The following is a 14,680-nucleotide window of genomic DNA, read 5'->3' on the forward strand; positions in this document are numbered from 1 at the left end:
TTGGGAATGCTCAATACTGAGATTTCATTTGTTATTGCCGTGGATGTCAAATATACCTGTATACACAAATTAATCCGGGTGGAAAATGGCAACCTCCCCTCTTTCCCTCTATAATTTCCTAGTAAACCTCAAATCTTCCATCGAGAGATTATCTAAGAATATAAATGAAAGGCGTTGTTTAATCAAATAGGGAAAAAGAATTATCTACATACAGGAGAAATAACCCAAGTGGGCTTCTTCAACCTAACTTTGGCCAATAATTTCTACCAAAATTCTTTGAATGCTAAGAGGTATTTTACAAGAAACTATAAAGGTGATATGTTGCGATCAAACCAATCCGACAAGCGTCTAATTTTCTTCGACATGTCTTCATTCTTTGCCACAAATGACTCAAAATTCGACAGCATTACCATGAAGTCATGCTTCAAAGCTTCCAAGCTTCGGTAGTAATCATTCTGTAATCTTTCCTGGATTATCTCAAGGCACAATGGCACAGGAAACCTATAAATGTACAAGAGGCCAAAATCATAGATAAGGATCTGTTGAGTAAATTACTCGGGAGTAGGGAACAGTGGTTTATAGAGGATCAACATGATGGATCAACAAAATGATCAAAAAATGGCTTTATTGAACTACCTGTTCTTGTATTGTGTCTTCCGTGAGAGAAGCATCAAATCTTGGATCCCATAACGACCCTGGGATTTTAAGGACGAAATCAGGACATGCCGACCATATGATGTATATAATCAGATAAAACATTATAAACCGTGAATAAGCAGACTACCTGCATAGAGGGTGACATTAATTTGTCAATGGCCATTAACAACTTTGATTTGTTTTCATCATCTATTCGAGGCTGTTCCCACTGAGTAACAGTATCATACAGCTCCCAAGGACTATGCAAATGTGGTTCAGCAGGATCACTCCTATACTTAATTGTGTACCTCTCCCAAGGACTTTCTGGGAACTCTGAAGATTTTGCCTGCACAGAGACAATTCGACCATCCCACCAACTACCATCGACTCCAACGTCATTTTTCCACCACACTTTGCACTTGTCCCTGAACGTCCAATTCCTCTGCATTGCAGCTTCAAACCGAGTTCTTTCAACTAAGAAGTCAGGGAAACTAGTCAACTCGGGAAGAGTTAACTTGAAAGATTGGAGGAATACATGAGAAGTAGGATCTATGAACTTGAGAAGCATTTTACAGCAACTATCTCCAGAACCTGCAGAAGTTGAATAAACAAGCTCCACAACCTTACAGAACTCAACAGCTCGTATGGTTCCTCGGTTTGAGGTCCAAGGTCCCATGTCTCTTGTGTGACAGTAATTTGCACAACAATGATCTATGTATTCCTGATGGCCCTGTCAGGAAAGTATTCACGTTTCGTTAATAATCAATTAATTAGCACCAAATATTAAAAGGAATGTAGAAATCAAGCTGCAGGAAACCATTCATGTACTTACCTGCCTAAGATACGCAACTTCATCTCCAAGTTGGGGAATATATCTGGAGCCACCCTCATGTGCAGGCATCATTAACCACGATCCTTTTCTGGCATATTGAACCGACTTCCTTCTGTCTACTGGATTTATGTCTTGAGTAAAAGTACCCCTTCTGTTTCGAGTGGATCTGGATCCGCCTGTCATCCTTGAGCTCGATCCCCACTCTTCACTTGGTATATGAGATCTGTTCACAGAAGAATTTCCAGAACGTCTTGATCTCTGTTCAAGTTCTTGATCTTCGTCTGATTTTAGATCATCAACCACATTATTTAGATCATATGAGGAATCCTTAAACCTTAAAGATCGTGTCTTCCGAAGCATAATTTTATGATTGTCTGCTTCAGCAGGTAGACTACTGTTGCCCAAGGCATGTTCTCCTGAGCCACAACCGTTGCTATCTATATTGCTCTTTCCTTTGTTTGACTTGGATCTTCTATAAACTGCAGTGTACATTTTGTTTGTCTCAACTGCTTGCAACTCTGATGAGTTGCATAAGGTTGAAACTGGTTTTTCATCCATTCCAATGTCCATATCTTGTGAGCAATCATTTCTAAGATCAGAATAAGTTTCATTCTTGATACTATCTTGTAGCCCATTTAGATGCTGAGGGCTTCCAGATACTGTATTGTATTCATCATTCTTTGAGCTTTCATCAAAGGATTCTATTTTATGCCTCAACGAATGTTCAGGATCCAAGGAAATAGTCTTGAACCTTATCTTTGTACACATTGGTGCAATATTTTCAGTTTGCTCAGGAGCAGGAGTCCCATTTTGTATTGATGTGGTGGTCGCGTCTGAAGAAAACATAAAATTCAAATGACTTGAATCATCATGATGACATGACTTGCTGTTGCCAACACATTTAAGCTCTCCACCATTAACCATCTCCTGAGAATGCCCAGAAGCATTATCATCCTCATCCTTCAAATTTGTGGGAGATACTGTGTCCGTTTCATCTGCAGAATAATTCTGCACCTTTGCATGGGGGGATGGTGCACCAAAATGATTTTCTCGTTCTAAATACTCATGAACTGCATTCTCATTTTCATTATGATCGCCATTGGGAAGTGAAGTAGATACTGCATATGCATTAGAAGGCGCAGTATCCCCAAATCTTATGCGCTTGGACGAGCGAACCCTGGACCCTCCCCATCTTATGTTCCCATTTGTGTAGACCACAGTCAGATCAGAATGTCCATCAATATTAACAAATTGCCTCTCAGATCTCATAAGATTCTGACTGGTTTCAATAACTTCCTTTGGTGATCTTGACGATGAGCTAGCCACATCGGCCATGTTGGAACAAGTAACGGCCGTGTTTGAAGGAGGATCAATCTTATTTGGATTCTTAAGGGAGAATTTCAGAATCAACTTCTTTCTGTTTCCAGCATCTACGCGAGATTCAGAAACATCAAGCGATTTTCTGATCTCCTCAGCTCCATCAAAGAATACTTCTTTACCTTTCAAATGCTTATTTCTGTTTTGCAATGATCTTTCATATTCATCACTCTCAATGTCTGAATCTTCTAATGTAGATTCACTTTCTGAGCATTCACCTCCCGATTCGTATTCTTCTTCTCCATCTGTAGATTTTCCCTTAAATGATGATATCCAATTGCGGGCATTACGTGCAGCCGCTCTTTGAGGTCTTGACTTGGAAGCTGATTTCTTTTTGGAAGGCTTATGGCCAGATTTTGACTTCCGACTTCTGGAACTCCTGACAGTATCGCCTTCATACTCATCCATATTTCGTCTTTTAACACGCCTTCCTGAAGAAGTCATAACTTCCATCTGAAATGTAGGTGGAAAGAATATATCAAAAATATGAAGGAAAGGGTTCTATTTCAGAGGAAAATATTAAAAGATGGAAAAGGATCTTAATTTGGCGAAAATTAATATATCTATTTGCAAAGAGAGAGCTTCAGAGGAAGGATATACAATACTCACGTCTGCTTTCTGTTTTTTCCTTTTTGATCTTCGAAGACCATCAGCAGGAGCATCATCAATCCCTGTGTCGTCGGAGCTGCATTCTGGATCCGTTGAGCAGTTTGAATTTAGACTTCTTTGCTCCCCGCCACTAGAATAATCTTCAGTGACATTGTACTCTGAATCGGTATCCTCGCTTTGTACTTCATTTTCTGGTCCCCAGTCCATTGCATCCACAATATCAGGCAATGGTTCAATCAACATGTCCAAGTCTGCCAAAGGCAGTAATTGGTAATCTGGATCGAGATTGAAGTCAGGCCCAACAGAAAGTTTTAGAGAAGAAGGACGCCACTCAAGACCCATAGCTCCTAAACGTCTTTGCTGGTATGCAGTCTGATAAGGCTCTGGATAGGGTATCATGCCTACCATTTTTCATCACACAAGCAACAAACACAAAATGAATTAATACCAAACTGAAACCATATACCAACATCAGTTAGAGAAGAGGGAAACCTGAGTCAGAAAGAAGATCTTGCAAATTCCTTCTGTAAGTACTGAGTTGGGTTTCCTGAATCAAATATTGGCACAATCAGTATGATAAAGTATCATAAGAATTTAAATGAGAGCAAAGAACAAAAGAAAAGAAAAGAAAAGGAACAACAGACTTTTTTTTTTTTTTAAAGCAACCAATTTCATGGGAAAAATGAATGAGTACAAGGGTGTACAAGGGAACCCTGTTGTAGAAAAGGGGTCCAATTAAACAAAATAGTACTTATAGAATAATTACAAAAAAAAAAATGAAGTTGAAGGACCGAAGAGAAACATAAAACCTAATAAGAGCCTAAACATCACTAGACTCCTTATCCAACCCTCTAAACACTCGGTTGTTCTTTTCTCCCCAAAGATTCCACATTACAGCACACACCCCTACCAACCACAAGAAGCAACCTTTCTCAAGCAAGGTCGGATGGAAGAGAAACTCCCAGATCATAACACTAATGTCCCCTCTAACAAGTGAGCACAAACCATACATCTAGAGTCTAGAAGAACAAATTCCAAACCAAATGCACAAACACGCATCTCTAGAGGATGTGATCCATGTCTCCATCTGCCTTTCGATGGAGAATACAACAAAAAGGACCCACTAACGTAGGTTTCCTCAAAAACCAATCCAAAGTGTTCACCCGCCCGTGTAAAACTTGCCAAGCAAAGAATCTCATTTTCTTTGGAACCTAAATCCAGAAAAGATAGACTCTAGCACAAGAAAGATCCAACCAGCGAAAGAAGAGTTACAAGAGAAGCTTTCCAACATGTAAAGGATCTAGACACACATATCCTTTCTCCCACACCTAAAGTTAAACTCCCCCAACAATGATAACAAAGAGATAACATCAGTCGCTACCCTATTAGTCAAACAACGACTAACCCGAAAGAAAAGGAGACCAAACTCACCGACCAAATCAAAAAATAAAAAACTAAACGACTTTTTAAGGAAGATAACTAAAAAATACCAGGGAGCATTTAATTTGTTTATGTGAACATTTTGGATAGGCTCTCAAAGAAGATGGCCTCATTAATGATTCCTTTGGAAGGCAGAGGAAGATATGAACCACCTTCTCTAGAGCTATTAATTTGCGCGATCTGTGTGGAATTAATTTTTTTAGGAGTTTGTTTAGTATTGTGATAGCTCAGCTGAGGAATATTAGAGCAACAATCATAGAGTTCCTCCACCATCCGCCTTCCTAAGAGAGGTTATGATTTGCAAAGGTGTGCTTTGTTATGGGACCTTTTGGGGTTAGAGGAACAAGAGTGTTTACTATTTAGAGGTATGAAAAGGGACCCGAGTATTGTTTGGTCCTTGGTGTGGTTTCATGTTTCTCTTTAGGGTTTGACTTCTTTAAAGCTTTCGTTTACGATTTCCTCCATTTCTCTGTTTCTTCGATCTTCGATCAGCGTCTTCAGCAATGGCAGATACTGAAACATTTGCCTTCCAGGCTGAGATTAATCAGCTTCTCGGTCTCATTATCAACACCTTTTACAGCAACAAGGAGATCTTTCTCTGAGAACTTATCAGCAATTCCTCTAACGCTCTAGATAAGATCCGATTTGAGAGTTTGACTGACAAGAGCAAGCTAGATGCTCAGCCTGAGCTCTTTATTCACATCATTCCTGATAAGGCAAACAATACATTGTCGATTATTGACAATGGTATTGGAATGACCAAGGCTGATTTAGTGAACAATCTTGGTACCATTGCAAGATCTGGGACCAAGGAGTTCATGGAAACTCTTGCAGCTGGCGCTGATGTGAGCATGATTGGACAGTTTGGAGTCAGTTTCTACTCGGCCTACCTTGTGGCTGAGAAGGTTATTGTTACAACTAAACACAATGATGATGAGCAGTATGTATGGGAGTCCCAAGCTGGGGATTCCTTCACAGTCACCAGGGACACATCTGGTGAGAATCTTGGCCTGTACCTCAAGGAAGATCAGCTTGAATACTTTGAGGAGCATCGTCTTAAGCATTTGAACAAGAAGCATTCTGAGTGCATTAGCTACCCGATTTCTCTCTGGGTTGAGAAGACCATTGAGAAGGAAATCTCTGATGACAAAGATAAGGAAGAGAAGAAGGACGAGGAAGGAAAGGTTGAGGAAGTTGATTAAGAGAAGGAGAAGGAAGAAAAGAAGAAGAAGATCAAGGAAGTTTCCCATGAGTGGTCCTTGGTGAACAAACAGAGGCCTATCTGGATGAGGAAGCCAGAAGAGATTACAAAGGAAGAGTATGCTGCTTTCTACAAGAGCCTTACCAACGAATGGGAGGAGCATCTAGCCATAAAGCACTTCTCTGTTGAAGGTCAATTGGAATTCAAGGCTATCCTCTTTGTTTCCAAGAGGGCTCCTTTTGATCTCTTTGACACAAAGAAGAAGCCAAACAACATTAAGTTGTATGTTCGCCGTGTCTTCATGGACAACTGTCAGAAATTGATTCCTGAATACCTTGGCTTTGTTAAGGGTATTGTCGATTCTGAGGATCTTCCTCTCAATATTTCTAGAGAAATGCTGCAGCAGAACAAGATCTTGAAGGCCATCCATGAAAACTTGGTGAAGAAGTGCCTTGAGCTCTTCTTTGAGATTGCTGAGAACAAAGAAGACTACAACAAGTTCTATGAGGCCTTCTCCAAGAACTTGAAGCTTGGTATCCCCGAGGATTCCCAGAAGAGGCCTAAGATTGCTGAACTTCTCCGTTTCCACTCCACCAAGAGTGGTGACGAGTTGACAAGCCTGAATGATTATGTGACCAGAATGAAGGAAGGCCAGACTGATATCTTTTAAGTTTTACATCACTGGTGAAAGCAAGAAAGCTGTAGAAAACTCTCCTTTCCTTGAGAAGCTCAAGAAGAAGGGTTACGAAGTTCTGTTCATGGTTGATGCAATGGATGACTATGCAGTTGGTCAGTTGAAGGAATTTGATGGTAAGAAGCTTGTATCAGCAACCAAGGAAAGTCTGAAACTTGATGAGAGTGAAGATGAAAAGAAGAAGAAGGAAGCTTTGAAGGAGAAGTTCGAGGGGCTATGCAAGGTGATTAAGGATGTTTTGGGTGACAAAGTTGAGAAGGTTGTTGTTTCTGACCGTGTGGTGGATTCTCCTTGCTGTTTGGTAACTGGTGAATATGGGTGGACAGCCAACATGGAAAGAATCATGAAAGCTTAGGCATTGAAGGACAATAGCATGGCAGGTTACATGTCAAGCAAGAAGACTATGGAAATCAACCCTGAGAACCCCATCATGGAAGAGCTCAGAAAGAGGGTTGATGCTGACAAGACAAATCTGTTAAGGACCTTGTTATCCTCCTTTTCGAGACTTCTCTTCTAACTTCCGACTTCAGCCTCGATGACCCGAACACCTTTGGAAACAGAATTCACAGGATGTTGAAGCTTGGATTAAGCATTGATGAGGATGTTGGAGAGGGCGATTCTGAAATGCCTCCTCTTGAGGATGCTGATGATGATGCAGAGGGTAGCAAGATGGAGGAAGTCGATTAAATCCGGTAGCATCTTTTTTAAGGGTTCCCTATGTTATGTTTTTGATTTACAACATATATTTTGTCATGTCATTTAGTTAGTGTATGGCTTATTAAGATTTTTCTTCTCGGTTTCCTGATCAAGTTGCTGAGACAATTCTATTTTCACAAACATTTTGTGGCGACTTCAGTGATAGTATATTTCACTCAAAATGTGTTTCATCTTTCGAAACAAAATTATTCCCTCAGTAACATTTTACTTAGTTGGAACCCCTTTCTTTAACGAGATTGTTGTGGGCTTGGTTGGTTTTTTGTATGTCTTTGTTCTCTTTCCTTCTTTCTCAATGAAAGCAATTTGTTTATATTAAAAAACTTTGTGGGCTTGGTTGGTTTTTTGTATGTCTTTGTTCTCTTTCCTTCTTTCTCAATGAAAGCAATTTGTTTATATTAAAAAACTTGTACGAAAAGCTTACAGGAGCAATTATCACAGACTAGTAGAAATTGCTTCATAACAAGTTTAATAACAACATATCGCACAAAGTTTTCCTACCTGGTCAACTACATTGCCGGAAGGATCCTGAATAAGTGGGCGATAGTCACCAAGAAAGAACTGCAGTAAAGGCAAGACAAAAAGTATTCAAAAATTTCGCAAGACACATGATCATGAAGGAAGAAAAGTAGTGCTCAACAAAATATCAATCAACTCAAGTACCTGATCATACTTGGCATCCTGTTGGGATTCTCCCTGCCCTGTGCTTAATATATATAGCTGCCCAACATCATCTGAAAGTATAATTGATGTCCCGTCTCTATATCACAGAGGCAAAACTAAGACATTATCATATGTTTATACGTAAGGGATACATAGTAAAAAAGCAAGCCCTCACATTAAAATCATCTCAATATGAAGATCAAAACTGATCCAATTATGCACAATCAGCTCAATACATAATGATCAACTATGATGAACCTATTACACGGAAATTATAGCCACAGGCAAACATTGAATTTCTACAGTTCAATAATTCACTAAGTTTGACAAGCCTTATAAATATTATCCACCTTCAGCATCCTGCACCACTCAATCATAACTTCTAGATTCATTATATCCACAAAAGCATCTTGAAATTGCAAACCTTCAATATCAAGAAATACACACTTCATACAACTGATTGCAGAGCAAAGGCCATGGTAACGTCAAAGGCAATACCCATCTCTATGGCACCTTGGGTATCTAATAATCCAATCATTCATATCCACCCACTCAATCAGGGACCCCAGGCCCCAAGTGATCAAAAGTTCTCCCCCAATGTTTTCTAAAAGTATTGGGGGAGAACTTTAGATCTAGGGGCTCCTGGGTACATTGCAAAGCAGATTAATCTCATCCATAATAATATTGTCCATGTTATCGGCAATGGTGCATCCACATCCTAGGAATGACAGTTGTGTCGGCGATTCATCCCTCACAATTGCCTATCCTAGATTATTTGCTCTCTCTAATCAAAAGGAGGCCACCATTGCACAATGCTGGAATTTGGAATACGAATCTTGGGACCTTGGTTTGCGGCAAAATCTTAATGAAGAAGAGATTCTTGAATGGTCTCTTCTCTCTACTTCTGCCTCCTAATGACCACTCCATGGATGAAAAATGGAAATGGAAATTAGATAGGTCTGGTCTATTTACCACTAAGTCGCTCACGCAACTTCTTGCCTCAAGTGGTAACAAACAGAATGAACACCTTTATAAGAACATCTGGAAAGGTGCCATTCCAACAAAAAATTGATTCTTTCTGTGGGAGGCTAGCCATGGTAGTATTAACACGGCAAATGTTCTTATCAAAAAGGCCCAATGTGATGTAAAAAGAATAGGGGTAATTGGGTAATTAGGTAATATTCTAGGTTAATTCCTTTTTTACCCTCACTTGTAGTAAAACTCTATAAATAGGAACTTGTCCCTCTTGTATGAAACACTTTATTCATTCTAATAAAAGATTCACAATCTTGATTCTTGGAGAGAATTCTCCTTTTATCTCCTTTAGGCTACATCAATTGGTATCAAAGCAACCGCCTGGGCCAAGATTGACTGCCGTCGGTGCAAGACCGGGAAACTCTTGACAATGTCGATCTCAAGAGGGAGTTTTGTGAATTGTGCTCGTTGACAAACAACAAACATCTAATTAGGGGGAACCCTTGAATTCCAAGAAAGAACGAAAAAACCAAAGATTTTTCAAGATTTTGCAAGAATGGACTATTATCGACCAAAAAAGGCGTCCAAGAAAAAAGTACAACAATTGGTATGAGGAAGAAAATCAAATTTACTTCCAAAAACAGTGCTAGAAATCTGACTCAAGTTATTTCGAATAGAAATTTCAACACACTAATTTTGTCCATGCTCGATTTTCTCAAAGAACCTATCATTATCCATATTGGAAATTTGATTCTAGTGATTCTAGTGATTCCGATGATGTTTCAAGGACGGTTTGGGCCGGAATAAGAAGGCGACAATATCGAAAAAGGACCCAACGATCCAATCAAATCCATTTTTCAAGATATCAACGTAAAGATTGGGAGTTAGATGAATTAAAGAATCATCAAGAATGGATTTTTACCGTCCAAGAAAAACGTTCAAGACTCAAAATTACTCTTTTGGTTATGAAACACGATCAAGAAAGGTTGATTCAAGAGAATTAGTGGATGAGTCCTATACCCAACATGAGATTAAAACATATTCAAGAATCCAACAAAATGACTACTTAGATCTCATAGCATTGGAGGAAATAAAGAAAACAACAAAAGAAATCCAACGTTCATTGAGGAAAATGACTCAACATATTGATCAATTATCAATTCATTTGCAAGAGTTCAAGAACGGATTGATTTCATATACCGAAGAAAAACAAAAGAATCATGGTTGGAAAATTTTCAAATAGAAAATCCTGAAGATAAAATTGAAGAAAAACAAGAATTTGAAGATGTTGATTTGGAAATAGTTTCAAGTAAAAAAGAAAAATCCATTGAAGAAGATGGAAACGAAGTATCAAACATCGAGCAAAAATTGAACAAGAACAATGACACACTGATTGTGTGGAAATGGATCACCAAACTGTCAAAGAACTTGAAGCGAATGATAAAGAACACATGATTCTTGAACAATTTTCCTTGGAAGGTGGTTTTTTAGTGATTGGTCCTTTGAATACGGTTTTGAATGAGCTTGAAGGAGACATCTTTTTTGGGTTTATATCCGATGGAGAAGTTCATCTTTTGATGGCAATATTAGACTTTTTGTCTCAAATTTATACTTTTGATCATAATATTTTTGTTCAAAATGTAGGAGGTTGGTTTGGTCATACTCCGTTGAACAAGTTTATTTCATTCTTTGTTTGCTTCATAATTTTTTTCTCTTTAAAACTCGAGGGCAAGTTTTCTTTTTGGAGGGGTAGAATGATGTAAAAAGAATAGGGGTTAATTGGGTAATTAGGTAATATTCTAGATTAATTCCCTTTTTACCCTCACTTGTAGTAAAACTCTATAAATAGGAACTTTTCCCTCTTGTATGAAACACTTTATTCATTCTAATAAAAGATTCAAAATTTTGATTCTTGGAGAGAATTCTCCTTTTATCACCTTTAGGTTACATCACAATGGATCGTGTCTGCCTCCAGCTGGTGTATCCTTTGTCACCAATGTGGCGAATCCATTATGCACATCCTAGTTTTTTGTGACTATGCACAATTGTTTTAGTGGAGAATATTATCATGCTTCAACTACCATGTGGCCTTTCCAAATGACCCTCTCATCCTATTGAATATGTTTCTTATCGAACATCCATTCAAAAATGAGAAAGCGATCATGTGGACCTGCATCATCAAAGCCTTCTTTTGGCTCATTTGGAGCAAACACAATCATCGTACTTTTGAAGATAGAGAAACGAAATTCACTCTATTTTTAGATCACCTTTTGTATACTTCTCTATCTTGGTATAATTTTACTCCCCTTTTTTGTGATTACGATTACAATCTTACTTCTCTTATATCACAATGGAAAAGCAATATGTAATCTCTCACGGCTTTTATTGCCCTTTTGTAATTTCATACTGTCAAAAAACAGCTTGTAACCCTAGGGGTATTTTAGTAATTGTATGTACCCTAGGGCTTCCCACTAGTCTATTTATTTGGCCTATTCTCTTGTACTTTGTGTATCAATTCAATAATAAAAAATCAGTCTCAATCGTGGTTTTTTCTCCCTGATCTAGGGTTTTCCATATAAATCTTGTGCTCTTGCCTTCTCTCTTTTTCAACATGGTATCAGAGCATGGCAACAAAGCCCTAGCCACCATCGATGAGAATAGACCAGATTCTCCTCCAACAAACTCCATGGAACTAGTGGGACCATAAACGCCGACATCACTAAAGCCGTACGAGAAGCCGTGGAACAGTACCTTCAAGATGCACTACCGAAAATCATCCAATCAGTGTCGGACCTCAACCTTAGCCAACCTAGCTCCAGCCACCCATCCTTGGCCGAGGAAATCCCATCGGACTTCAACCCCAGCTGACCCAACTCCAGACGATCTTCCCCAGCCGAACCGCCGCATCTTCAGTCGCGTGATACCCGTGTGTTCCAGACCCAGCCGGCATATTCCGGTGCACGATTTCGCGATGACCCAGCCAAGCAGCATCAAGATTACCCAACCGATCAGCCACCGATCGCGATTTCAAGCGACTCCAAGGCTTTCCAGACCCAGCCAATCTATTCTACCGCCTGCCTTCACGATGACTTAGCTGCACAACCACCGATCGTGATGACCCAGCCGGCGAACCCAACGCCCTTCATGGCCGAGTCCACCCAGGAGAAGTCGGCCAAACCCTATGCGTCGGTCTTCTACCCAAATACTTCGATCGGCTCTTCGATCCAACGGTCTGCTCCGATGGCACCAGCAGTCGGGTCTGTACATGAACCTTGCCGAGGGTCGAATGATCTCCAACGGCGTTTTGCCCATCTCCAACAGCAGACTGCCGATTTCGGAACGGTTCTTGGGACAAACTCTCAAGATTTATCAGACAACATATCAATATATTCTGAAAATCCGGTAAATTCTTTCCCTATTTTACCCACTACATATATTGTCTGGATCCATGGAAAATTCTATAGGATTTATTACCGGAGAAAAACTGAATGGCCAGAACTATTTTTCCTGATCCCAATCCATCAGAATGGCCTTGGAAGGACGTCATAAATTTGGATACTTGACTGGAGAGATACCTAAGCCTGGATCAGGAGACCCTCAGGAACGAATCTGGAAGGGAGAAGACTCGTTGTTGAGATCTGTTCTGATTAATAGTATGGAACCCCAGATTGGCAGATCGTTATTCTATGCTGCAACTGCCAAGGATATTTGGGATGCTGTACAACAACTCTATTCGAAAAGGCAGAATGCATCCCAGCTCTACACGTTACAGAAACAGGCACATGAATGCAAGCAAGGAACTATGGACGTAACATCCTATTCCAATAAAATGGCTCTTTTGTGGCAAGAGATGGATCTGTGTAGGGAGATAGTCCGAAAATGTGCGCATGACGGACCATAGTATGCAAAAATTGAAGAAGCTAACCGTGTCTATGACTTCCTTGCTAGACTAAATTTGAGGTTTGATGCTGTTCGGAGTCGGATTCTGGGGTAACGCCCTACACCTTCTCTCATGGAAGTTTTCTCAGAAATACGTCTGGAGGAAGACAGATCAAGTGTAATGAATAACCCGGTAATTATCCCTACAGATGTTGCTGCTTTTGCCACTAAGTCCTCCAGCATCGATAGTGATAAGAAGCCCACTCCTGTTTGTGAGCACTGTAAAAAGTCGTGGCATACAAAAGACCAGTGTTGGAAGTTACATGGACGGCCCCCGAATAGTAAACATCATCAATCACATGAAAAATCAACCCCTGGACGTGCCCTTGTGAGTGACTCGACGAATGAGAACCCCCAGCATCAACCCTCAGCAGACAGTACAACCAGTCTAAATACAGTTGGAGTCAGTGCCATCGTCCAGTCAGGTACTATCCAGTCTTTTGGTCTTATTAGTATTAACGGTAAAAAACCATAGACTGTTGACTCATGGGCGACAGATCACCTTACTGATACTTCTGATCAGTTTCTTTCATGTTGTCCAAGTGCCAGTAACGAACGAATTAGGATCTGAATTGTCAAGCAGTTTTTTCACCCGACTCTATTTTATTTCAGGATCTGAGCTCGGGGACGACGATTGGCACTGCCCAGCATAATAGGGGACTCTACTTCCTCACTGATGATGCTTCCTCTAGGAATGATTATAGGACTAGCCTTGTCTCTTTAAATTGTGATGTGTGTATTCGTGCCAAATAGGGTCATGTCTCCTTTCACTCCCAGCCCTACAAACCATCCAAATCCTTCACATTAGTTCACAGTGATGTTTGGGGTCCCTCACCAACCACAACCTCCACAGAGAAACGCTGGTTTGTCACCTTTATAGATGATCACACTCGGCTTGCTTGGGTCGTTCTCCTCACTGATAAGTCCGAGGTGTTATCTATATTCCAACAATTCTATGCCATTGTGAAAACCCAGTTTAATGCCAGGATTGGTATTTTGAGAAGTGACAATGGGTGGGAATTCTTTAACGCTTCCTTCCAGGACTTCCTTGCATCCAAAGGGGTTATCCACCAAAGTTCGTGTGCTTACACTCCCCAGCAAAATGGGGTAGTCGAAAGGAAAAATCGTCATTTGGTGGAAGTTGCCAGGTCCTTAATGCTATCCACATCCTTCCAGTCTTACCTATGGGGAGATGCTATCCTTACTACCGCTCACTTAATCAACCGAATGCCTTCCCGAGTCCTCAACTTTCAAAAGCCATTAGACTGTTTGAAAGAGTCCTACCCAACTACTCGTTTAATCTCCGATGTACCACTTCGAGTGTTTGACTGTGTTGCCTTTGTTCACTCCCATGGTCCTAACCGCACAAAGTTCACCCCCCGTGCTCAAAAATGCGTCTTTGTTGGGTATCCGCTTCATCAGCGTGGGTATAAATGTTACCACTCATCCTCTCACAAATATTTTGTTTCCATGGATATCACCTTCCTTGAGGATCAGCCTTTCTTTCCCGTTAGCCATCTTCAGGGGGAGACATCCAATGAAGAGGCTAACTGGTCCACCTATACAGTTCCCTTATAGAGTCATCTCCTATTCCTGAATA

The 14,680-nt window shown here is 40.2% G+C and overlaps 1 protein-coding gene and 1 pseudogene across 1 annotated transcript in view; one reads left to right on the top strand and one right to left on the bottom strand.

Annotated features, from left to right (window-relative positions):
* Nucleotides 1-14,680, bottom strand: part of LOC120083899 (WD40/YVTN repeat and Bromo-WDR9-I-like domain-containing protein) — a 56,219-nt gene continuing 41,539 nt past the window's right edge. Inside the window, exons 17-24 of the mRNA XM_039039810.2 lie at nucleotides 8,167-8,263; nucleotides 8,005-8,064; nucleotides 3,947-4,001; nucleotides 3,455-3,855; nucleotides 1,469-3,298; nucleotides 785-1,366; nucleotides 637-695; nucleotides 1-501 (exon numbers count right to left, since the gene is read on the bottom strand). Coding sequence (XP_038895738.1) covers nucleotides 306-501; nucleotides 637-695; nucleotides 785-1,366; nucleotides 1,469-3,298; nucleotides 3,455-3,855; nucleotides 3,947-4,001; nucleotides 8,005-8,064; nucleotides 8,167-8,263 — 3,280 coding nt within the window. The 3' untranslated portion in view covers nucleotides 1-305. The remainder of the gene's footprint in view (nucleotides 502-636; nucleotides 696-784; nucleotides 1,367-1,468; nucleotides 3,299-3,454; nucleotides 3,856-3,946; nucleotides 4,002-8,004; nucleotides 8,065-8,166; nucleotides 8,264-14,680) is intronic.
* On the top strand, nucleotides 5,398-7,476 carry LOC120083905 (heat shock cognate protein 80 pseudogene; annotated as a pseudogene).

This window comes from Benincasa hispida, chromosome 1, assembly GCF_027475165.1.
Source record: "Benincasa hispida cultivar pf3 chromosome 1, pf3_genome.v1.1, whole genome shotgun sequence".
In the NCBI taxonomy this organism is placed as follows: Eukaryota; Viridiplantae; Streptophyta; class Magnoliopsida; order Cucurbitales; family Cucurbitaceae; genus Benincasa; species Benincasa hispida.